The 27,296-nt window shown below is 35.0% G+C and overlaps 1 protein-coding gene across 1 annotated transcript in view; it reads right to left on the bottom strand.

Annotated features, from left to right (window-relative positions):
• The window catches only part of KLHL1 (kelch like family member 1), a 187,537-nt gene that overhangs the window by 48,406 nt on the left and 111,835 nt on the right, over positions 1-27,296 (bottom strand). Inside the window, exons 5-6 of the mRNA XM_015638910.2 lie at positions 24,205-24,417; positions 6,299-6,485 (exon numbers count right to left, since the gene is read on the bottom strand). Of these exons, the coding sequence (XP_015494396.1) occupies positions 6,299-6,485; positions 24,205-24,417 (400 nt within the window). The remainder of the gene's footprint in view (positions 1-6,298; positions 6,486-24,204; positions 24,418-27,296) is intronic.

The raw sequence follows: 27,296 nt of genomic DNA, 5'->3' as shown, positions 1-27,296 counted from the left end.
TTTCTATACATTATTATTTTCCTGTTGAGTCTGCCAGAAAGCATGAGAAAGGAAAACAGAATTGGTCATTGGTACAATGTTGACCTAAAGCGAATGGAATGTTACTTGTTTATTACTGCATTTTAGATTTAAAGTAAATTATTTTCCACTTCCAATGTCTTTCATTGCTAGCTAGAGAATGTTTGGAAAAATACTGGATCATAACAACACACATTTTTATGTTTAAAAAACCCCTTTAAATGTGTAAATTAAAAAAAAAAAATCCAGAAAGTATAAGAAAGAATAGTGAAATAAATTACATATAATTGAGCAAACACAAACTCATAGACTCATTTTGGTTGAAAGAGATTGCCAACCCTTAACCAAGCAATGCTGAGTCAGCCACTAAACCATGTCCCTCTGTGCTGCATCTACACATCTTTCAGATACCTCCAGGGATGGAGACTCAACCACTTCCTTGGCAGCCTGTTCCAATACTTGACAACTCTTTCAGTTGAAAAATTTTTCATAATATCCAATCAAAGCCTCCCCTGGCAAAATTTGGTCTCATTTTCTCTCACTGTATTGCTTGTTTCTAGGGAAAAGACACCAGCTCCCACCTTGCTACAACCTCCTTTCAGGTAGTGGTACAGTGATAAGATCTCTCCAGAGCCTCCTTTTCTGCTGCCTAAACAACCCCAGTACCCTACGCCGCTTCTTCACATCTATCTCAGTAAAATTACTCACTTCTGACACTTGAAAACACTGCAGTTGTTTGGCTGAGATAGAACTGCTACTTAAATAAGAGCAGACAAGATTTCAGAGAAAAGCTGTAGGTATCTTAATAAAAGGTGGTATACAGACAGCTGCTTGGAACGTCAGAGGCACAATTTATTTTGGCTTATTGTCCTCCTGAGGTATTTTAAGGCTATGACTACATGATTCTTTAAAAGTTGTCCTCATGGAAAACACAGGTGAAAACAAATTAGCCCCAACGGCAGAAGAAACTCATATGAAGGAGTGGTAATGACATATATGTGATGTTATCAATAAAAAGAGCAGGATTGCAAGAAGAACCAGCAAGTTCTCACTTCTCAGTTTTTTTGTGAACATCTATTTATGCAATGGGTAACAACAGCAGGTTTGTTTATGTTCCTGCTTGACAGGGGCTGCTCCTGGAGTAAGACCAGGGCTGATGCATACACATACGTAAGTATACCTACAAAGGATGCATATTTATGTGAAACTTTTCAAAAAGCACATCAGGGAGAAATATTCAGTAATAAACAATTTAGACTTTTCTTTCTTTTAAAGGAAAATACTCTCTTTTCTTAAGTAGATTTGCTACTTGTTTGTGTATTATACAAATATAGGACTTTAAGCACCCACATTCTGAAAATTAAACACAGTTACTATACATTGCATATTTTGAATGAAATTGCAAGTAAGATGAAGATGTTTACTCAAGATAGCTTTGTGCATCAAATGGATAGATAATGAATGCTGTCAAATATTTTATGTATGTGAAGACAAAGTGGTTTGTAGTAATTTTTATTACTTGCAAAATGCCATATAACAATCTTGATAGATTTCACTTTCTTCTCTTTTTTATTTTTTTTTATTTTTCAACAAATTCCCACTAAAGAGGAAGAAGGCAGATTCAAGTAATGGAAAACTCAGACACATATCTCAAGAAGGTAGAAGAATTACCTAAGAGGAACATGACCTTTCCCTATTTTTGCCTTTTTCTTTTTTTCAGTACTTACAATAAAATATTTTATTTTTATTTTAAAGACTATTTCCTTCAGCATTTTAAAAATATGCCAATATGAGAATGAAAAATATAAAATTAAAATAAGTAAAGTATAAATGTAATCTGCTTTGAGAAATGTCTTGCTAAAAACAAAATTAAGGAAAACAAAAAACAAACCATAAAAGCCCAAAAGAACAAGGATATCTCCAAAATTCACTAGAACAAGAGTAACTCCATGTAGCTATGCTAGATGGCATTCCTGTGAAATAATTTTATATATATATAAAATAAACCACATTTGATAAAACATATTTGTGGAACAAAAGGGATTATTGCAATGATTTAAAATACATTAAATACATACATTAAAAAAAAGGAAAAATATGTAACATGGGTGTATAAGGAAGAATGACTCAAGGTCTCTATTCATATTTCAAAAGGTTAATTTTTTTAATGTATCTGTGGCAATAGCAAAGACCTTTCTATGAAGTATCTTTATAACAATAAAAGAACTTTTATTATTACTTGATACAGCTTAATGATGAACCTTACCTGTTTACCACCAGGGTACTTTTTACAGCAGGTTTTAAAACTAGTTATAAGATTAATGAAAAAGACATTTTTAACATCAGTGCTTCAGTAAATTGATTATTCCATCACCTTTTAAAATTACCTGCCACATTTTCATGGAAGAGTTTCTTGCTCATGCAACTTTTAATTTATTTTTCACTTGTATTTACTTAAATACTGGATTTAGTAAACAAATAACTAATCTAGGACTTTGAGCAACTAGTCTAGGGCTATTCCAAAAGTAATACATATCAGTTTTGGATCATGGTTACTGTAACACCTTTGTTTTCTTTTTCTGCAAGTTCTCCTGTCCCTTATCATTCTAACTACTACCTAGTGAGACAGGCTAGAACACCTCAGGAGAAGTTAATCAGCATTCTGACATCACTACACTGCTTGATTATTGATACCAATTTTTGCTTGCTGCATATTTTCCTGCTTATAATTTTCCACAGCAGCATCTAACGTGGATCATGTTCTACCACTTGGCTTCTGCTCTAAATTTGTGATTCCACGATGGCTGCAGGAAGTCAGTGCCTAATCATTCCTAAAAATTGTTGTATGTCCACTTCCTGCAATTATTCATTTATTTCAGTCTATAATCCTCCTCTATATGTGGACTTCTGTATACTATTAGACAATTAAATGCTACTAATCCAAATTAGAGAAGTCAGTGTGATGATATTGATGGGTAAAGTAAATGGAACATTGTCAGCAGCACATACCCACACTCTATTAATGCATCCCATTCCATTAATGCAGACATACTGAGAAAATGTGTTTCTTATATGTTCCTTTGAAATTAAATTAATATATAAGTAAAGGTGTGTGGAAACAGATCTAAATTCTTTTCATTTGTCTAGGAAATTAAAATTACAAATTTATCTAACTTTGATACTTTCCTCTCTACCCATTTAGTTCTATGCTGCATTAATTTCTCACATCAGGCAAAATTCCAGTTGCTGTTTGCTGGAGTTTAATTATCACTTCATTTTTATGGAAGGGAAGATAATTATAGAAGAGATTTCAAAACAAACTTAGCATGCTAGACTACTTTTTATGTCATGAGCCATATAACCTTCAAATGCTTTCATAATATTTGCACTTAGCCACTATTTTATATGTTAGTTAATAAACCGCTAATTTGTCTAGCTCATCCAATTATTTGCAACAGTTTCACATTCGATAGCAAACATCAGGAAGTATTACAAATACATCCTTGTGAATTGCAATCATCCATATAAGCCTTTCAGTGAAGAAAGTTGTGGGGGAAAAAAAAATATTACCAACTATTGAGGAGAGATAATACAGTATCAGCACCATCTCCCAGCCCAGGTTTGCTTTATGAACTCAGTGACTCTTCAAAGCAGGCAAACAGCACTCAGGTCTCCTGAATGGACGAGTGGAAACAACACTCACTGGGCATAAAAGCTAGTCAAGAACACAGCAGGATCACAAGAGGGATGAGCTGAACAGATGCAAGCTGAGACGGCACAGCTGCAGAGCCTGGGTTACTGGGAATACATACTGCATCAGCTCTAACACAGGCTCCTGCTATGCAGATGCTCCTCTGCCATACCGAGCCCATTCTCAAAGCACTTTTTATCTCCAGCAAATGCATAAAAGTCCTGGTAGTTTTCAGTCAGAGATTGCATCAACAGGGGGCTGAACCTCTGTTGCCCTGTGTTTTCTCCTGCTGCTACAGAAATGAACTGCTTCTGCCTGACCTGAATCTGCAAAATAGGCTGTGTATTGGTGTGGTAATGGTGCTATGCCTCGTGCTGTCATCCTAAATATTTCTGTATTTTTACTGAGGAACAGATATTAATAGTAAATGATAAATGATAAATAGTAGAGAACAAGTACAGCTGCACCCAAATTGGGTTTATTATTGTATCATTTCCTACCTGAATGCTTATGTTTACTGTAATTTGTCCCAAGAGGAAATTTGTATTTTATCACCCAAAGACAATGTTCTGTGCACATCCATGCCTTAGCTACACAATTGTTTCTAAACATTAAAAGGACAAAAATAATCTGCAGCTACCTTAAGAATATATATAATGTATAATATGTAATATAATATAATATAATAATGTATTGGTTCTTTCATCAGCAATTTCTTATTGTCATAAAATCAGTCAACAGTTTGGGTTTGAAGGGATCTGGATCATCTAGTTTGAACCCCTGAGCCCCAATATGGGATACCTTTCACTAGACCACACTGCTCAAAGCCTTATCCAGCCTGGCCTTGAACACTTCCAGGCACAGGACCTTCTTTGGGCAACATGTGCCAGTGTCTCACCACCACCCCTAATAACAAATTACTTCCTAATATCTGATTTAAACCTATGACCTCAGTTTAAAGTCATTGCCCCTTGTCCTATGACTACATGCCCTTGTAAAAACTTTGTCCCTAGCTTTATTGCTGGCCCCTTTAGGTATTGGAAGGTGGATTATTATAAGGTATCCCTGAGGCTTTTTTTCCTCTGTACTGAACAGTCCCAGCTCCCTCAGCCTGCCTTCATAGAAGAGGTGCTCCAGCCCCCAGATGAACCTTGTAGCCCTACTCCAGACTCGCTCCAGAAGCTCCGTGACATTATGGGATCCCAGAGGTGGACGCAATACTCCATGTGAGGCCTCAAGAAAGTGGGGTCGAAGGGCACAATCACAGAGTCACAGAATAAGCTGAGCTGGAAGGGATCCACAAGGATCATCCAACTCCTGGCCCTGCACAGCACCACTCCCAAGAGTCACACCATGTCCCTGAGAGCACTGTTCAAACACTGCTTGAACTCAGACAGACTTTGTGCTGTAACCACTTCCCTGGGGACTTCTTCCAGTGCCCAGTCACCCTCTGGGTGAAAAACCTTTTCCTGATAGCTGATCTAAACCTCCCCTGACACAGCTTCATTCCACTAGCATGAAGCTGCCTCAACTTGCTTGTCATACTTCTCTTGATGCTACCCATTTATTTTTCACACAGGCACAGATGTCATACATTCTAATCACTGGTACAACTTGATGGGAAAAGCATGCCGTGGCATTTTGCAATCAATATTACCACAGCTGTTTTTGTGAAACAACTGCAATAACCACACCAAGACACAGAGTTGTGAAATACTAAAGATTTAATTCTATGCTATGCATTTTAAAAATACAGTTTATTTTTTTATTAGAACTAGTGTTTCTGAAGATATAGTCTTCAGGCTAAATATGACACAAAAATTTAAAGGCTGTGAAATTGTTAGTGAATATCACAAAAAAAAAATAAAGCTTTTTTGAGTATATAAGCTTGTAATATAGCTAGCTTTTGTTCAGATATTTTGTTTCATTCCATTCTAGAAGTCAGTGGATTAAATTTACCAGAAATGAAAGCACAGTCTATCATTATAACTCTTATTCCAAACAAATAACAACAAAATGCTTTAATAAAATTTCTACTTTTTTCCTACTTCACAGAAAAATGGGGGCAATTTAACCTTCCTTTATCTGTTGACAAACTAGCAATCTAGTTGAAGCCAGTTATCTTTTTTCTCTACAAGACTTCAAAATTTCTGCATTAGAAAACCCATGAATCATCCATAATATTTTAGACAATTACTTAAGGATGGAATACACTGCATATCAAACTGGCTTTTATCACAGGTTTAAAAAAACTGAGAGAAGTTTTTTGACTTATAAAGGAAAAACAAATTCTAGAAATCTATAACTAAAGTATATTACTATCATTCTAGTTTTTTTGTTAAATTTCTTTCTGAAAGTTATAATAATTTTGAAAAAAGAATGAACCCAAAACTCAGTTTCTTTTCTCTTACTGTATTATGCTTTTCCTTAAATGTCAGTATATTTTCATTGGATCAAAATCTTGGCAACATTTCTTGACTTATTTAGACACCCCCCCCCTACGAATCTTGAAATAGAAAGTTATTTCAACATTTTCTGATAAAGAAAATGTGAAGTATACCTCATAAAGCAACAAATATTCTATAATACCTTTGTTGTTATCCATTCCTCCAACAGCATAAAGTGTTCCAACTGTAGATTTTCTAGGCTTAGTTCTTGGACTTTGCATGAGAGTTCTTCTTTCTGGTAAAAGATGATATTTCATGGCTTCCAGAATAAGCTTCTGGCATTCTAGGTCATCCTTAAAAAGTGCATGGTTTTCCAGGTCAGCCAATATCTGTGAATGACAATAAGTGAATAAAAAAATCCTAGAAATTCCTAGAAAAGCAATATCATGCAATGAGAGGCAAACATAAATGGATGTCACAAGTGTATTTCTTCATTCTAGAACACATGGTTTTGCAGGGCTATTTTTTTCTTGCAACATAGAGAGAAAATTAAATTGGTTATTGATTTTTAAAGGATTTTAAGGCCAATGTTTCACCACCCCTTAAGACTACAATCTTACTAATCTTTTACTGAAGGCTTTGAAGAAAACTAAATATTCTCTTGCAGGCTGGTTTATTTTTAATGGTTTCCAGTACAACACTGAAAGAACCCAGAAGGCATCTCTTTGCAGGAACATCCTTTATTTTTAAAACCAAATGGAAACAATATCTCACCCCAAAACCGACAGTGCTCAGCGCATACAGGTAAAAGAAAATTCTGTTATGTTTCCAAACAAGAAGGCTGCAAGTTGTAAATGTGTTTGATACACTTGCCCGTAGATATATATCTACCAGCTTTTGAGATGTTGAAAATTACCATGTAAATTTTCAAAATCCCACTGAATTACATAATCTGGGTTAACCTCACAACTGACCTAGCTCTGATCAGGAGTTGGACTATAGATCTCCTGAGGTCTACTCCCACCTGAACGATTCTTTGATTCTGTGATCTCACTGATGTCAGACCAGAAGAGTGCAAGGCTCATGCAGATTTTGTGCCATATCTGCCAGGCCCATGTAGGAATCTCAGATAACCTAAGGCATCCAAACTGGAGCAAGATTTAAATGCATATAACAGCATATGTGTACAGTGCAGTAAATTTCTAGCTATCATAGAACATCTATCTATCTGGAAGATCAAATAATATTCAGAGAAGCAGCTAAAGGCCAGGAAGCAGGAGAATTTAATTCCTGGAGTCTGAGGATGTCTTCCCACAGACATATAGATGCAAACATATGCAAATTGTTTTGCAGTTGGCTAAAGACAGGAAACTAGATTCCTTTTAAGAACTCTCAGCTATTTCATCTGGACTTCAATGACTGCAGAAGAAGCTTGAATGTCTTTTGTCAATCTGTCAGCCTTTGGCAGATAACAGGTTTTCTGTGACATCTAAAATATTAACAGCTGGCACATGTAGACAGTTGTTGTCTGCTTCTGATTTTAGGCATCAGAAATGAGTCTATGGTTAAAGAAAGGAAACACACGTTACAGTTCCTGGTATCAGCCCTGGCTGGGGATGAACAGGTGCAGAGCAGCCCTGCTGAGAAGGGCTTGGGGGTGCTGTGGGTGAGAGGCTGGACATGACCCAGCCATGGGCACTCCCAGCCCAGAGAGCCAAAGGTGTCCTGGGCTGCATCCAGAGCAGCGTGGGCAGCAGGGCCAGGGAGGGGATTCTGCCCCTCTGCTCTGCTCTGCTGAGAGCCCACCTGGAACCCTGCATCAGCTCTGGGGTGCCAGCACAGGAAGGACATGGACCTGGGGGAGTGAGTCCACAGGACAGACACCAAGATGATGAGAGGGATGGAACAGCTGTCCTGTGAGGAAAGACTGAGAGAATTTGGATTGTTCAGCCTGGAAAATAGAAGGCTTCAGCATGACCTAATTGCAGCCCTCCAGTACCTGAAGGGAATTTACAGGAGTGATCGGCAAGACTATTTACAAGAGTATGCAATGACACGATTAGGAGGAATGGTTTCAAATTGAAAGAGAGTAGGTTTAAATAAGATATAAGGAGAATTTTTTTTACTATGAGGGTGGTGAGGCACTGGAGCAGGTTGTCCAGAGAACTTGTGGATGCCCCACCCCTGGCGTGGCCAGGGCCTCACCACCTTCAAGGCCAGGCTGAATGGAGCTTTGAGCTACCTGATATGGTGGAAGGTGCACCTGCCTGTGGTAGAGAGGTTGGAACGAGATAATCTCCAAGGTTCCTGACAACCCAAACCACTCCATGATTCTATGATTCTTTGATTATGTGACTCTGTGATTCTGTGATAAAGGTTTCTGTGTATTTGTGTGTGCTTATTCTGGGTATTATTGAATTAATGTTACAGAATAAGAATATTAAAAATATGCTTATAAACAGGGGTACTAGGCATATTTCATAACACTAGGTTAATTTTTATCTCATAATCTTGAGATTTTTCGTATATTCTTTTTGTGATTTTTTTCCTTTACAGTGTTCAGCACACTGCTCAGTAGACTAGAAAATCAAAGATCTGAAGACAAATCACGTCCAGATTTCAGGCAGGATGATTACAAAATGATTTAAGACACATTTAGGACTACAGAACCAAACAGAGTACTCTGTCAACATTAACTAAACAGAATACAGGCACAAGAGAGCTAAGAAATCAAATTACAAGTTTTCTCTGCACAAATTTGAGGTAATATTAAGTTACATAGACTTTGTAATGCTTAATGGAATTAATGAAATTGATGACAAAGGTTTTTATGGCAAGCTTATTATATCGGTAAGGATCAAAGTCCAGCAATAATATTGGTGATTTCTTTTTAGACTACTACTCCTTTACCCAAAAATGCTTAGGTTCTAAAAGAAAATATTTATCTTTGAAATCTTTCAACTGAGGTACCAGGTGTTTCAAATAAAAAATAAATAATCCATGAACACTGTTCTGTCCCAAAACTCTGAGACTTAATTCACCAACCACAAATTAAAGCTGAATCTATTTTTATTTCAAGTTAGAAATTCACCCTAAAATGAATAGAAAATGAAAAAAGATGGGAAAATATATTTTAAATTTTAAAGTGGACAGAAACATTTGTTCATGCCCCTTAAAAAATATAATTATTCCTCCTACTAACTCATTTTAGAACATGGGCTAACTTGTGATAAACACCATATTTCTGAATATCCTAAAGGCTAGAAGTTGTGAATAACAAAAGTTGATTTAAACTAAAGCTACTATTTAGAAATCAGAAGTTACATAAAGCTGCATCATGTTGTCTAAATCCCACTAATCTACATCAAAGTTTTTCTACTCCACAGTTATCTTTCCTGATTATGTCAAAACAATCAATATACTTTTATTAAATCAGGATGCACTTGATCAGGAAATTCAGTTAATAAGGATGTTTCTGTAGAAACCACATTATGTTCAGCTTGCTCTTCTATGTCTATGACATACTTCATTAAGACAGAATTGTATCTAATATTAATGAATATCATTGGGCTTTGTAAGGTGGAAATTCACAGGGTTGTAGCTTCTCAAAAGATTGTAATATAGTGCTATGCCAGCATGGTTAATTTTACCATTGCTAGAACTTCTCAGACTAGCAATATCCTGAGAATTTTTTTCCACTTTGTCTCATCATGTTTCTCATTTTTCCCAGCTAAAACCCCCAAAAAGTCCTTTCATAGATGTACTTTCAAATGACTTTCAGCACCGTGCTGCAGAGACCAGGCATGTTTCAACTCAGTGAAACATATTCAAGGTCTGGAGTGTAAAGTACCCAAGTACTGCCAAAAGGAAAGTCAAGCCTAATGAGAAAAAAGGAGTAGTTGGGTACGGTTCAGTGACCGACAGTGAGTGCACCACAGGACTGCGCTGATTGCTGTCTGCCCTGATCTTATCCTCACCTCCCTCCTCCCTTCCTGTCTTGATGAGCAGCTCTGCATTTGTTGCTTCCTGACAGATCTCTCCCAGCCTCTCTGCTATGCCAGTGATTTGCAGCTATGATTGTGGGGATCTGAATACTTGGTTTGAATTACATTAAGCGAGTTGCACATATTCTACATAAACGATCATCTGAGACATGGAACTGGTCCCTTTCTACCCTGTGTCACCGAGGATGAAATTCAGCCACCACCAGGGAAAAAGGGGATACTACCTATCTGCAAAGAAAAAGACCACTTCTTTCCTTTACTCCACTCCTGGAAGAGACTACAAGGCAATGGAAGAAGCAAAGAGCTGCCTCACCAAAGATTTCATAGTGACCTTATACTTCTAAAGAGTAGTTATTTAGATAAGAGTTATTTAGATAAGAGTGGTTATTTAGATAAAGCTTTCTATCTTGTGAAAAGTGCAAGGTGTGACAACATTCACTCAGGATGAACTAACCTCAGATTCCACCTTGATATGTGCCTCAGACACAGTAATTATCCAAAAGGGGAGATGATGAAACATCACTGGATTCCTACCACTAAAAAGAAAAAATATGGGTATTTCCTCCAGGAGAGATATCAGGCTACAAAAGTGAACACATGGAGAAAGTACTCCCTGCATGCCACAATTAAATACTAACCACATGCAAAAGTTTTAATGTGCAATCCAAGAGATGTTTCCAAAAGAGAGACAGCATCATGCCAAATTATGCATTATGTGGTCTGTATCTGCCTATGAGTGTTTATTATGATTTAGAATATTGAATAGTCCTTAAAAACATATAATTATTCTGTACACCACTGATAAGGATTAAATTTCATACCAAAACACATTAGTTTTTTCACAGGCAGAAAACAACTCCCAGTTCTTTAAAAATTATCTCAGTATCTAGATGCATATTCCCTCTGAAAAACCTTAAAGAGCTAAAAAGTTCTGTGCCCTTAAAAACTTACATGCCAATGTCATAAAGAACAGAGGATTAGAATTATCTTAATAGTATTAATAATTATAACAGAAGAACAAAAAGTTAAAAGTCCTTTAAATGCATTGTGAATAAATGAAATGTGGATTTTCATAGCACATTTAATTAAAAAAAGTCTGCAATTCTCTTCCTTGATCCAAAATGTATCCCAAGACACTTGACAACCTTGAGTCAGGGAATCATATACAAAAAAAAAATCTGAACAATTAGTGACCTAAAGTGTGCATTTTGAATATTTTTCAAGAGAGAAGTTTGATTAGCCATCATTGTCCTTTTATGAGTCTTATTCCATGTACAGATTTGTTACGGTTGGTTATTGTTGATGATCACAGTAATGTTGCTACCAGGAAAGAATAGAATTCTGAAATGTAAGGTCATGGTTCTTCTCTGTACAGATTAAAATGAAAAGCAAAAAAAGAGTTTATATGACTTTCTGGAAAGAATAAAAATACTGCTTTGACACTCTACAAAAATAGTCCTTAGCACACTTTCAAAGTCTTAAAATGCTCAAGCTGCTCTAGAAGCTAGGAAATGCTATGCTTCTATGGACAAAGCTCCAGATAGAAGAATTTTTTATTTGTCTGAACCTGGTAGGGGTCATGATTCCTACATCAAAATACTGCCATATAAATACAAGTATTTCTGTTGATTAATGTGATGAAAGGAATAAATTGTTTCACATTTTGTATTTTCTGACTATAAGAGAGTTGAAGGAAATTCCTGTAATACTATCACAACTGCAAATTTCAACCTAATTAATTGTTATTCTTATTAAAACTTTTTATAAATAGAAATAATATTTTATAATATTTAAATTTATAAATATAAATATAAATATTTTAAGAAATATTAGTCAGACTACTTATGTTTCACTGCAATTATGAAAGAAAGAAAAGTCCCCCAAGAAGCACTGCTTCTTTTTGTACAAAAGGAATAAACTCTGAGCTACTTCTGTCAGATAGCACTTCTCTTGGTATAATGACTATTGTTTAATTCATTTAAACTTCCTCATTAAAAACCTTTGAACTGATGGGATAGGCATAACAGTGACCTAAGTAATTTAAGTTTTTTTAGGGTATTTCTTGTTTCATTGTGAGACACTGGAACAGATTTCCTTGTTTCTGCTATTTTAGTTGAAAATTTACAGAGCATTTTCTTACCAGTTTGCTGGTCTTGGCTGGGGTAGAGTTATATTTCTTCAGAGCTGGTGTAGGGGTGTGTTTTGGATTTGTGCTGAAAACAGTGTTGATAACACAGGGATGTTTCTGCTATTGCTGAGCAAGGCGTACTCAGGATGAAGGCCTTTTCTGCCTCTCACCCCACACCACACACAAGAAATAGGGAGGCTCAGACAGCTGACTCCAACTGACCAAAGGGATATTCCAGATCATACTGTGTTTCACCATCAGCATAAAAATCTAAGGGAAGAAGGAAGAATGCTGGGACATGGGGAGTGATGGTGTCTGTCTTTCCAAATCACTGCTGCATGTAAGGGAGGCCTGCATTCCTGGAGATGGTCGAACATCTGCTTGGTGTGAAATTCCTTGAAAAGAGCCTTTGCTTCACCTATTAAGCTGTCTTTACCACAGACTATGAGTTTACTCACTTTTAGTCTTCTGATTTTTGTCCCCATCCTACCATGGGTGAGGGATGAGCAAACAGCTGTGTGAGGCTGAGTTGCTGGCTGGGGTTAAACCATACCACCAGCTTTGCCTGTCTTAAACATCCATACTGCATATTGCATCCAAACTACATACTTTTTGTGTCAAGGTGCTTACATGCTAGTAAAATTATGTGAAATTATATCAGAATCCAAAATTATCCAATACTATGGATAAATTAAATTAATAAATTGATAAATTGATGAGTTCTAAATTAATTTTTTCCTTTGCTCAAGGAAAAAAAGAAAGATAATTCTGAAATTAATCACAGGTACTAGGGAATAGATTAGTATGGCTTGCTCCTTTCAATATTACTTTAATTTTTTGCTATTTCAATATTAAGTAAATATTCTGCTTAACATTTGTTCTTGAAAAGAACAGATTTTAGTAAGAGATCATTATGCCTTTCTTGACAATGCAACGTATTAATTTACATGCTTACATTAGAAATTTAAGTGGTGTTCAGAAATATTAAGAACTACTCAGAAAAAAATAGTTAAAAAAAAGTAAAGTAAAATCAGCAAGATATTTCACTCATGAGTAATATTTTCAAAAAAGGAAAAATATACAGCAAATCTTATTTTTATACATACTAAATTAGGTATTCATGAAAAAATCCTAAGAGAACAGGAATGAGAAGAGCAGCATGTTTGCACTTTTTATGTGAGAAAATACTTCGGACTATTTATTAAATATAGTTTATTACAATGTTTAAGAATTACACTCTGAGAATAAGAACAAATTTATAAACCTTTAAAAGTTGAGACTAAAACTTTGAATAGTCATCATAAAAATACATCAGAAATTATGGATCAATTAAAAAATTGGGACAGTTTTGTACACAAAAAATCTCTTAGTTTTTTATAACCTAAGGTAAAATACCAAGAATCGTATAATTGTGAATTTATTGCAAATAAATTTATCACTCAAAATATATCTTGAAAGTAAAATGCACTGCAGTCATAAAATTATTTTCTGCCAATATTTCACTCTGAGGTATTATCAATAGTGTCATTTATTATACATATCCTTATTTGCCAGTAGATTTTATATAAAGAAAATGAGAACACTTAAACATTCCCTCAATCTCCCCTTTAGATTTTAAACAACAATAAAACTATAAAAGTTGTTAACTTTTCTGGGGACTTCTAAACATAGAGAGCACAAGGTTTCAAACTGATCCTGTATATAGCTAGTCTCAACTTTCTAAATCCCATTTTATCCATGTGAACCTTTGAAATATTACTAGAAGACCTTTTTGTTTTGCTAGGAATTGAATGCATTGAGCTAAATCCAACATAACCATCTGCTTTACTCACTTGACTTGTAATCAGAAGCTTTATATTGAATTTTTTTTAAAAAAAGCTTATTTCTAATTGATTATTTGCGGTTTTGCTAGCTTTTAAAACAATCATTTCAGTATTTTGTCTTAGAAATAAAATAATGAAAAATATCTGCAATTAATAAAACCTCAAATTTAGCACATCCCGTTTTGTTTTCTACCATCTTGTTCAGCTCATTGAACATTTTGGATCTGTTTTAAATTCTTTTTTTCTTATTCATTTTTAATTAATGATTTCAGTAAAGTTTTTTTAGCTCAGAGATTTCCAGGCATTTTTCTGTAGTAAGACAAATATTCAGTATATGAAATTCAATATTTGTGTTGCTTATGGACTAAATTATTCATGATGTGTTAGTCAAGCCAGCTGCTCAACCAACTCAAGAAGAAAGACTATATTAAATCCCTCAGATTTCTGTATTCTCAGACAAATATTATTTTCTACTCAGCAATAAGATGCAGCAGACTTAAGGATCTTTAAGAAACTCTAGACCAGTTCTTCCTTGAAACATATGGCTAATCATTTCTGTTATAAATAATCTACATTAGGATTTACTGCTTAAACACCACAGACGTTCATTAGTCAGTCTGCAAGTCTGTGATCTCTGTATGCATGCAGGTTGCAAAGAGATCAGTCACCTAGCAGTAATAGTGATTAGTCTCAGACTGTAATTTTGGAAGAAAAAATCTAATTGTGTTTTCTCTCTGAAATCTGAACTATGACATATAATAAGCTTGCATTTTTGATGACCATAGTCACCAACAGAGGAAATTTGTTCAGTATATAATTGATTTGTAATTCCTTTTCTCCAACACACTAAACATTATTTCATATTCAGAAGAAATTCTAAACTGGCTTTCTACCCTTCAGTTATAACTAAGTCCTCCCCCACATCAGGGTACAAACCACAAACCAAAAAAAATGAATATAGTGTAGTTGAAGTTTGTTTTATCATTTATCACTTATTATTACATTACCCTTGAGAATTTATTAAAGAATCTATCAACCACAACACACACATTCCCTGAGGTTGTACATTTGATACAAAAATAAAGAAACTAACTTTTTCCCCCTCTTCCTCTCAAATAAACTAAGTAACGGAATTGGAACACTCATTGGTAAGATCTGTGGCAAGTAATTAAATTGTGGGATTGAAATCACTTTCACATGCAAAGCCTATGATTTAACACACCCATTTATTATAATCTTCAGTATTATTTTCTGTAAGTAAACCCATGTTATCTTTTAAGATACTGTTAAAATTTTAACTTAATTTGTAAATATGCACACATTTTTTGGCACAAATACTGACTTTTGTTGAACTCCTTGTACAACTAGGTCTGTCTTTGAAACTGATCCTAATTTGACCAACTGACTTATCAACCAGATGTATTATTGGTAACATTATTCAGTTTAGGAAAAGATAAATTGTTTTAAACCCTTCCACCCCAGCTTCTGCCTCCAGTGAAATTTTTTTCACAACAATTTTATGAATCTATGCATTTTACAGAGAGGATGAAATAAGGAGGGAAAAATCTAAGATCCAAGCTTACTACACAATTCTACCGATGCACAAATCTACATTTTACTTCATCATGATAGGCTCACTTTCCAGAAAATTAAGAAAAGTACCTTTTTTTCAAAATATACATTGCTTATTAAAGTAAATATTAAGTTTCTAGATAAAGTTAGGTAACATCAATGTTTTGTAGAGTACCTTGTATTTTTTCTTTTCTACTCCTTGAGGGAAAAATTAAGTTCATGATTCTGAGAGCTATGCATATTTTGCCACAGTATTAGAGTACTACATAAGAAATAAAGTGTCAAATTGCATTCAAAAGGTTAAATTTCATTCAAAAGGAAGTGAAACAAAAACTTAATAAAACCCCAATTGCACAAAAAAAAAAAAAGAGAAAATATAAAAAATACCCCAACAAAAAGGTTGGCCTTTGAGAAAATGTTGGCTGGTCTCCTTTTGTTTGAAGACAGATGTCTTTATTTGAAGTTCTTCTGAATCAAATTCTTTATTATTTTTCTTCTGAAAGTGATAAATAGGAGATTAGGTAAAAGCACGACAGATGCTAACAAACGGAATACAAACATTATTCAGTCAATAACAACTAACAGCCCATATTTGAAAATTACTGCCTTTCTTTTTTTTTTACTGTAGTTACCTGTTAACTGAAGTTAGTTGTTGTAGACTACCAAAATTGATGTAATTTTCATAAAAATCTTACATGAAAATAAGTACAAAGAAATGGAAAGAAACATTTTTTTTCCATAATGTTCTCCTGATTCAAATATGACCTTCAGTCTTAGACATAGGCAAAAGAGATGGATAAGAAAAAAATCACAGAAGGGGAACTGTATTTAAGCACCTTTTCCAGATAGTATAATTCATATTTAAATGTTACAAATGTTGAATATAAAGAATTCTCTTAAGACATACACAATTTCTGAAATGTTGATGACTCAAGTAAAATTGGAAAAGAAAAAGTCTTATTTTGTGCTTTTCTATTATGCTGGATCAGTCTAAGAGACAAGGAAGAATGCAGAAAAGAGCACTACACTACAAAAAATAGGCACTTAACACTACAGAGGGTAAGGCCAACCCATTTCTTAGCCCTCCCTTTTTTTCCTTCCTTCTCTTACTTAGGAGTGATAGATTTCAATGACATCAGCAGCAACAATGGGTTTTTAAAAACTACCTTTTTAAAACTACCTGTTGTTAACAATTGCTGAAAGCAGCAACTGATCTTTGACCTAGCTACATTCAATAAGTTATGCCTGCATGACATCTGGAGGCATGGTTTTTGGAATATCAACAACTAGCAGCAAAACTTGTCTCAATTCACAAGCCTTTCATAGTACTTCCTCTCCTCTGTCCAGTTGTGAAGGGGAGGGTAGAGTGGCATCCAGCCAGGGGCAACCCCAAACAATATGATTGTCAATCTGACAGTCAGTAAGACAGAAAGATATAAACCTACCAAAAAATGACTACAGATAATATGCCCTTGTAAAAACATAAGCAATGGGCAAAACATGTCTTCTCAAAATTGAAGACATAATTTTATGTGAGTGTAATTGTATTACGAATGTAACTCATTAAAGTATGGTGCTATTTCAAAAGTGAAGGAAAGACATCGTCTCATTTATATGACCAGAGCTTCTAATTGATTTGACAGCTAATATAATCTATTTATCCATAAAGATGTGTTTTCACATGGACACAGTCTATACATTCTAGAGGGAACATGCATGTAACAAACATTCTCCTAAGTGTTTCACATAAAACGCAGAGAATAAGCAACACCAGTTTAGTATTTTTATAAAAATATTGTTTAAAATATTTCTCAATACAGAATAATTTAAGTGGGGCAAGGTTTGTATTTTATGACCATGTGATGAAGTGATGTAATCAGTGAAAATACAGCTTTCCATTAAATAAATTTACCCCAAAATAGTTAGTAGTAAACCATATACTCAGAGTATCATGAGAAACTGAATAAAAAGTCAGGTGAGTTGCCTGTGTGTTGAATAAAGAAATAGTATTATAGAAGTATGTTGTCACACTGTTCTATTTGAACAGCACCTTGTGATAGCTTCAAAGCATTTACTGAAACTTTACTGATATTTATTGGCATTGTCTAAACTTTACTGATAATGAAATGTATTTGGAAATGAACGTCACATGTAACTGTGTTGAGCAGTTATCATTTTCACTATTTACAAATTTTCACATGTCCTTTATCTACACAAAAAATATATATTTATAGGACTTTTGGACAATTTTAGAACTTTCTAAAAGGAAAAAAAAATCTTTTGGACTGTATCTTGTACACTGCATTGAAGCATCATATCTTTGTACAGGTAAAGTATCAGCTGACAAGCTATATCCACCATCAGAGAAGCTGCTATATAAAGTGTAGAAGTTAGCTTTACTGTATGATCTATATAAGAAAAGAAAAAAATAACAGCTTTTCTTCTTTCTACTGGCAATACTCAACTATAATTGTCATTATACAGGCAACAGAAATTTCAAGCCTGAATTTTTATTACATTGATAAGTTAAGAGAGGAATATGGGGATCATCCTAGAAGTTTGCCAGAAATTCAATTTTTGGGGACTGGGAAGTTATTAATTCTTAAGGTCTTTAATTTATCTTTGTTTACTTGAAATTAATATAAATATTTCTTTAAAAATATTGTCAAATTTCTTCATATTCCCAAATTTGTATTATTCTGATAGGGGCTGGCATTTAAAATCAAGTGGTGCTTAAGCCACTTGCACAAAACCAAGAATTTAGCACCATTTGAGATGCCACAGCGTGTCTAAGAACCCACACAGAGCCAGTAAATCTACTACTGGATTTATATTGGTTGAAACTGAATGTTTCAAGAAAAATTGCTAGGAGCCAGACAGCATGATAATCCATGGAACTTCTCAAATCAGCACACAGGTTTGTTCCCATGAGTTGGGAAGTGCACCAGATCTTCATTGCCTCTAACAAGAGGTTAGGAATCTAGCTGATGTGGAGAAGCCTGCACACATAGGCGAATAAGAAACCGAATCATACTTTCAGCCTTTCCAGATTCAAGTTATAATCTCCTGGTATGCAATTATTTAGAAACAATTGAAAGAATTCACAAAATGTTGCAGAGGCTGTCAGAGTTTAAACACACCTTTAGAATTTACCCCAGACAAGTAGGTAGGAACGAATCTTAAAAGCCTAGAACTCTACTCGTGTGAGTTCTTATCAGCTGCACTTGTTTAGTGACACTGGAGACAGAGAGCTGAAAAAGCTTCTCATTTCATATTATCAATCACACTGCTCTCAAAGACAAATTCAAAGATTGACTGACATAGAGTGATAACCTCCATTTTTGCTACTACTTCAGTAGTTTCCTCTAATTCAATATATGTTGAAAAGGTCAGAACTTAATGAACCTATCTGACAACTGCCTGGTTAATTGGGGTTTTTAGTAGTACAAAGAAATACTTTGCCAAATGCCAGCTGAGTTATGGGGGGAATTAACAAGTTTACATGATCATGTCAGTTATCTAAGCTAAGATTTAAAGGGTTTCTACTCAATTATTACATGAAAATTCATATAAATTTTTAAGATCACATACGGTCAATTGTAATGTGTGAATTCTAAGGGAATTTAAAGGCTCAGTGCTTCCTACAGTTTACCTACAGCATCTCTGTATAAATAAGAAAAGAACTCATGTGGATCTGTTCACTTTCTCTCCAGTGGTTTACATGGTATTTAAGTACTTCATTTTATAAGGAGTGCACTGTTTCTGCTCCTGGGCAAGAAATCTAATTTAGATGCCTATAACAGATTCACTGGATCTGAGTCACAGTGTATTTAATACTCAAAGACTACGCATTATCCTACTGATTTGATTTGCAAGCCTCTGAAAGTGTTATTACTAAAAGTGTTACAGAGGAAAAGACAATAATATCTCTGCTTTACTCTATGCTATTTTTTAACTTTCCTAGTTAAACCAGTGATCTACTGTCATAGGCAGATGCAAATAACAGCCTTTATAAACCCAGCACAGTGGTGGAACACAAGTTATCTTCAACTTAAGCATTTCTAGAGGGAGTATCTGTGCTCTTTTCATCTTGCACATAATTTCTTAGAACTGCTACCCATCCTCATCTTTACTGTCACACTAGGTAGTCAGTATCATGTTAACTTCTCTTGCTTGTAAATTCCTTCACCAGCCCAGGCATCGTTAGCAACTTCTCACACTCTCAAAAAACACCATAAAAATAATGTTTTGCCCAACAGAAGCACCACATATCCCTGGCTCATGCTGTAGCATCAACATTAACAGATACATTACACTGTGTACTGACAAATAGCAGAAATCAGCTTTTCATCTTAGTAAACATGATTACATCATTAGTAATCAAAATAGGCAGAGGCTCAATAATGCTGCTGCTTTGCATTGAATGTTTCACAGTACAGCTTGAGCCAGGGAATAGAAGATACAAACATAGAATAAACTGTTGTGTTTTGGGACAGGTGGAGAGAAAGATAAGAATTCAGTGATAGATAAAATCTCTTCTATGCCATTTGCCTTCATGGCAAGAAATTAATGTTTCAGCTGCAGACAAGGGTAAACTTTTGTCTATATACAATTAGTGAGGATTTAGATGAACTGCTTTGCTCCCTGAGAGGAGGGAATGACAGTCACTATATCATGTCATCAGGGAACTAGGTGAGAACACCTTCAACTGCTCTAATCATACTTTAATGGATATATCTTTCCACAGGTTTTCACTTCTAAGAAAAGGGTTCCTAACTACATTCTACTATAAAAGAATTAAATAAATTCATATGTATATTTGTATGTCCATGCATATGTGTATGTGTAATGTATATTCATGCACTAACAGATGCTGTGGGCCACCCAGCCAGAAAGCAGCTTGGCAGAAGAGGAGCCATCATTATGCCCTTGCCTCAAAGAAGGTAGGTGATATCTGGAGCTGCATTAGACAAAGCATTTTCAGTAAATTAAGGAGAATAATTCTTCCCCTAGTCTCAGTGCTGGTGAGGTCAAACCAGGAGATCTGTGTCCAATTCTAGTTTCCTCAGTACAGGAGAGACATGAACATGCTGTAGAGAATACAGTGAAGGCTCATAAAGATGATGAAGGGACTGGAGCACTTCTCCTATGAGGGAAGGCGTAGAGCTGGGTCAGCCCATCCCAGCGAAGAGAAGCCTTTGGGTAATCTTACTAATGTTCATAAATACCTGAGCAGAAGGTCCATAAAGGAGACATCCAGGCTCCTTTCAGCGGGGCCCAGAGGACCAGAGTCAATAGGCACAAACTGAAACACAGGACATTTTCTCTGAATATCAGGAAACACTCCTACACTGTTAGGGTGACTAAGCACTGGCAGAATCCTTGCAATTACTTAAAATTCCATGACTGTGTAGACACAGTCCTGTGCAAATGGCTCCAGGTTATTTCTGCTTTAGCAATAGTGCTGGACCAGAGTTTATTCAGAGATCCCTTCCAACCTCAGGCATTCTGTCATTTTGATTCTGTGATTATGTATATGTTTATCAAATTATGTGAAAAACAGACATACACAGACACACACACACACTTGTATATAAACAATCTGTAGTGTTTCTGTATTGTTTTATATGTACTAATTTTGCTGGGGTTTTTTAATATGAAAAGGGTTTTATTTAAAATGCATTCAAAAATTAAAAATTGAGGACAACAGTGGCACCATTTAGCCACAGAAGTAGCTTCTTACACTTTTTGAACAACTGACAAAAAGTCTTGTTCAATACAGTTTTTAGCTTGTTTCTTAACTTGTTTGTTAACGTACACTCTGTAAAGAATGCTATCAAAAGTCACAGGGAAAATATTTGATAAGCTTGTAAATTAACAATTCAAATAAATAATCTAAAATACCTCATTAACAATGTTTAAGGATGTCTCTGAATTTTTACTCTCCCCAAATCCCTTAAGAACAAAAATGACCACAAATTATGTTTTCTGTATGGATCAACATAAAATAGCTGGAACACCTATTGAAAGGTATTCTTATCATATTATCTAGTATATAATATTGCCTGTTATTTATATTATTACCTATTATAACATGAAATAAGTTCTTACATTAGCCAAGCCATCAGTCTTTCTTTTTTGACTTGAATGAAGAAATATGAACCGTTTTTGTTTAGAAGATGGTTCCAGGCAAATCAAAGAACAAAAAAGTTTCTATGGCAACATTGCAGGTTCTATTATTTATTTTTCAGCTTCATGATAGTTTCCTTTTAACATGTTAATACTGGCTTGCCTTCTCCTAAAATTATCTACTGGATTATGAATTACATTGTTTGATATTGTACTACTTAAGTCTGACTACACTGCCAATATAATTACTGCACCTTGAGAGTGAAATGAGGTATCATGGAAACTCAGACTATAAATTCAAACCTTCATTTTAAGTGGATCTCAGTACAGTCTTTCCAGTCTGTTAATAATTTCTGTAGTCTTTGACTTCATCTTTTTTTAAGTGAATTTAAAAGTAAGGGATGAAAATAGTTTTGGGTTTTTTTCAAAGGTCCAATGATTAGCTGCTAATTTTGACCTCGCTTCTTTTCAGAGAGCTCTTCAGTTAATTTTCAGTGCAACGAAAATTACAGAGGGTTTTATTTGATATATATTTAAGAATAAACCACAGCAGGTGCAGTGGGAGAGCACACCTGACACTCAGGCTCCAGCTGGTGTTGAACCAGATAAGGACAGAGGCAAATCCTTTGAGGCAAAGTACTGTTTCTTCGTCCTCACTCAAGTGACAGCTGTGGCCACTCCCCTTCAGGGAAGTACTGGGGCATTCACACTTAGCCTGAAGGTATTAATCTCTGCTGATGCCTTAAGGGATTCAAATTCATTGATGTAATAGGCAGCTGTATCTTAGAAGGTGTCAAAGACTCCCAAAGTGTGCCACGATCTACATTACATCCAGTTGAAATTCCCCTCTCTAAGGGAGGTACCTGGGCTTTCCTACCTGAGCGAATGTAAACCAAATAGTTTTTGTGTGCTGAGGATTTCACTGGGACTTCCACCATCACCTGGTGATACAGTCTGAAACTTCCACTTCAACCAAGATGGTGACCATCACTTCAACAGATATCAAAATTGCCCCAAATAAATCTAATCTTGAGGCCTACAGGTGGTGAGGTCTTTCTACTCTTTGTCTTTCCTTCTCTTTCTTATACATTTTCTTAAGTGATATTTTTATGCTTTTATATTGTAAATAGTTATATACCTGTTTTTCTGTACAACCAAATTGTTTTACAATAAAGCCTACATGTGTATGTTTAAAAACACCAGTCATTCAGTATTGCTTCACTCCAATCTGCCCCAAGGGATCTATTTACAGGATGGGTTATTCTCACCCACTAGTTCATCAACAAGTGCAAAGCACAGCACAGGAAGAAAGTTGCCATGAAGGAAGTTCACTCCATCCAGGCCCAGTACACTAACTGAAAGGAGAATGATTGATTGTATGGAATTATGGAAAAAAATTTGCTTCTTAATTCTCTGGGAAAAAAAAAAAAAAAAGAAAAAAAGGAAGCTGAAGTCTTCTTAGAAGCATTCATAGGAGTGGAGATCCAAATGACTGCCAGTGGTCAACTTGGTCAACTCTGCCAACACTGAATTTAGTGATCTGGTCTAGCTAGCTCAGGAAAACCTTCAATGAGGAAGGTCACTTAGCCTTTGAAAAAAGTGCTGCATTTGTTCACTGGATTCCAAGTGATTTCTCCCCAAGCCAATGTCCAACCTGAACTGTCCAGGCTACAAGTTAGAGTGTTTGTCTCTACTTGTATTTCATGGTGCACTCAAGAATGTAGTTCCATGATCTTACCTTCAGGTCTTAAGTTAGGTCATCACTTAGTCTTCTTTCCCCTAGATTGAACAAACCCACTTCTGCTTCTCCTTTCCTAGACATACCCATGGACCTTCTCCAGTTTGTTTCTATGCCTTTCAAATCATGAAGTACGAAATTGGAAACGATAGTGTAGGTGCAGCCTTAGCAGCACCAGGTATTATGGCAATAATAACTTATTAATAAACAATATTGCCTGGTGAAAGAATTTTTTTGTGTTGTAGAACAATACAGAGTTTTCTGAATTCATACTGTTGACTTAGTCTTCGCCTGGTATCTGTCATAAACCCCATGCAGTTTTTTGTTTTGTTGTTTGTTTGTTTTTTGGTTGTTTTTTTTTTGTTTTAGGAGGAGTTTGGTTGATTTTGTTTGTTTCTTCTGTTTAGATTTTGTTGTTTTTTCTGAGAATATTTATTATTCTCCATTTTTTCTTAGCATGTTATGAAATCTGCAGTTACTCCAGTTTCACATCACTGCCTTTCCAGTGAATGTGTTGGCCCAATCCTCAAGTTTATTGAGATCAATCTGGGTAAAAGGATATCACATTCTTTTTCTGATTCGGAACAGGCTTGTTTTTAAACACAGAGTATTCAGAGGATTCATATTATCAACTGATGAGAGTTTTCACAAGAACACAATAACGATGACGTTCTTGTTATTATGATGATTATGATTACATAATTTTAAAAATACCTGAGGAGGAAGGAGTGGTAATCTGATATAAGCAAGCAGCATACTTAGGTCATTGCATCGCCTCTGCATGTCATATTTCACCCACATCATTAAGGCATGGAAAATGGTCTCTTCATCAGGAACATTCACATCATCACTGGCAAGAAGCTTATGGAGTTCTTCCGCTGGTAGAAGTAAAAATTCTTGATTTCTTATAACTTCCATTATATTCTCCTGAGAAGAAAAAAGTATTTCGGATTCAGTAATACTCCAAGAAAATAAAAATAACTGCTAAAGCTAATAAGCCACAGGATTAGTCAACATCTGCCATACCCAGATATGGGTATGTTCTGCCATATCCTTGCAGCTCGTGAGAAAAATAAAACATAAATGATTAGAGTTCAACTGCTTTGGTTGTAATTCATATATATTCTGAAAACAATATAAGGATTATATGGTAATATTATAATTAAAAATTGTCAAAATTAGTAAAGGCTATTTGAAATTTTTATAAACTCAGTTGTAGCTGAGCATATTAAATGTATTCTAAGTCTTTATATGCACATACTACATTTCCCTGGCTACTTTCAATGTCTTTCATTCATTATTTCTTAAATAACTTGTCAGTCATATAGAGTTATAGTATGAATATTTAATTTCTGACTACACATATGACAAGGCTGAGGGGAAGATCAACACCATGAACTAAGGATTATTTTTTGACCTTGTCCAGAACAGATTTTTAATATCCAGTTATCAGGCAAATAGTTTACAGCAATTAAGATCTCACAGTATTGAAAACTATTCTACTGTTGTGGCTTAGGAGCAGTACTCCCCAGTTCAGTGCCCCCACTGAGACTCTCCAAACACTCTCTTGCTTCCCTGCTTTTCCTCTCACCCTTCCACATTGTGGTGGGCTGGAGAGGAAAACTGGAGGCACAAAAGGTAAACTGATTGAGAGAGGAACAATTTACAGGAAACAGCAATGAGGTAAGGAAACAAAGAGTAACAGCAACAATATGAATGACACAGGGTACAAAAAAGGAAACCATTCACGCAGAACCACAGCCCCCACTCCCCCAACCCCGACAGACAGTATCAGATGGATCCCTCTGCCACATTTACTTGACCAGAAAGAAGCCCTTCCCTTTGGAAAGGACCTTTTCCCCCTGCTCCCAGCAATGACATAAGGTTTTACAAACAAACCTCTATGTCCTAGTTATGTCCCACTCTTGGCTACTGCAAAAAAAAAATAACCTTATCCTGGACAGAACCAGACAAATAAAAATAAGAGTAATTCAAAAAACCCTTAAAAAAACCCCCTACAAACTGCATAAAACATATAAACAAAACAAAAAACAAAAAACCAAAACAAAACAAAACACCAAAAAACCTACCAAAAAACCCAAACAAAAACAAACAAACAAACAAACAAACAAACCAACAACAAAAAAATGTTGCATTTAGTTGTCTGAATCCTAAGGACTGAATTCAGCACTTCCTGAACTACATCAACAGGACACAGTAGAATCACAATTCTACAGATATTTTTTCCCCAAACATTTCTTTTAGGGTGCTTTATGTCAGTGGAGAAACTGTAAATGTCTTTTCATATTCTTGATCCATAGACAACTATAAGAAGAATGTGAAGTAATTGAAGACTGGAGGCACAAGAAGAAGGAACTAAATTTTTATATAAACTGAAAATGTAAAAAGCAATATTGGGAACAGTAAGTTGCAACATCTAATGGATGAAAAATAATAATGAATTTCATTATGCTGTTTTGGATAGAATTCTTAAGATGAGAAGTGGGGAAAGAATTACAAAACATCAGTCAAGGACTTAAATGTAAGAACACCAAACCTGAGGTAAGTGGATAATTGCACTGCTATACCCACTAAATTAAGTTTTTAGCATATCAAAATCCAATCAGTGCTGCCTATAATTGCTCATTTGTGTCTGGACCAGGGGAAAGACTGGTCATCGAAACTGAAATAAAAGTAACACAGTATTGCTAAGACATTATAACAAATAGAAGAAAATAATGTGCAAGACTTACAACATCAGAATTATACTCTGGCTCTACTATGTAACATGTTGTCCTTCACAGAATTATTCAATAGAAGGAAACACTTATTTTAGTTCTCCAGCTTCATGCTTTTTGAAATTTACTACTTAAACATATTTATTAAAAATTAACTGCATATTATTTTATATAAAGAAGCAGAGATGAATGTTGCAAATGTAGATATGACAAAATCTTGACACAGAAGATCCTTGAAATGTGTAATATAATTACAGAAAAAATACATAAGTGCAGATAGAATAAATTAGACAAAGTTGGAAATTATGCTTATTATTATAAATGTGAATGCTTTGATATGTAAAACTGAACTTTCAATGAGTTACTTCATAACTCTACATAGATAGGATGCTGACACAACAGAAAATAAAAGATGTATAGGTGGTCATGGACTATATTAGCCATGCTGTTAAGTTACCATAACATAATTGATAATTGATTCAAAACATGACTCAGTTCTTTTTAAAATTACTACTTTAAATGTCAATAGCTTCCTAAAAATGTAGCTTTTTCTGGAATGAGGTATTAAGCCATCACCTACCGATAAAGTTTAAATTTTGTGTCTAGAACATTTTAGAATAGCTTGGAAAAGTAGGGGAACTAGCTTGTAGGCAGGCACTTAACCACAAGCTGGCTTAATTAATTTTAATTAAAAAGTCATAAAACTCACAAAATTTCATTGCACTTCTCAATAAAATGATTTATAACACGAAGTTTAATTAAGCCTGGTTCAACTGACATTAAATCCCATTATGAAAAAATATATAACTTTACCTCTTAATAGGAACCAACATCAAACTTTGCAACAGCATATTAATTCAAAGACATAATATTATAGAGAAGCATTGTGATGGTGGAACACATTTCATGAACTCACAGAGCTTAATTTATTAAGAAAAACATTCCAAGCAGGAGTTACTTCAGAACAACAATTTTAGGTTTGATTAAGGGTTTTTATTGGTCATCTTCAATTGTTTTTTATCTGCATACATGGTTAAAGACAACTTATTCCAGCTTCTGTATTGATTG

The sequence above is a fragment of the Parus major genome, chromosome 1 (genome assembly GCF_001522545.3).
Source record: "Parus major isolate Abel chromosome 1, Parus_major1.1, whole genome shotgun sequence".
Taxonomy (NCBI): Eukaryota; Metazoa; Chordata; class Aves; order Passeriformes; family Paridae; genus Parus; species Parus major.
The sequence above is the reverse complement of the archived record's forward strand: the minus strand, read 5'-3'. Positions and strand labels throughout refer to the sequence as shown.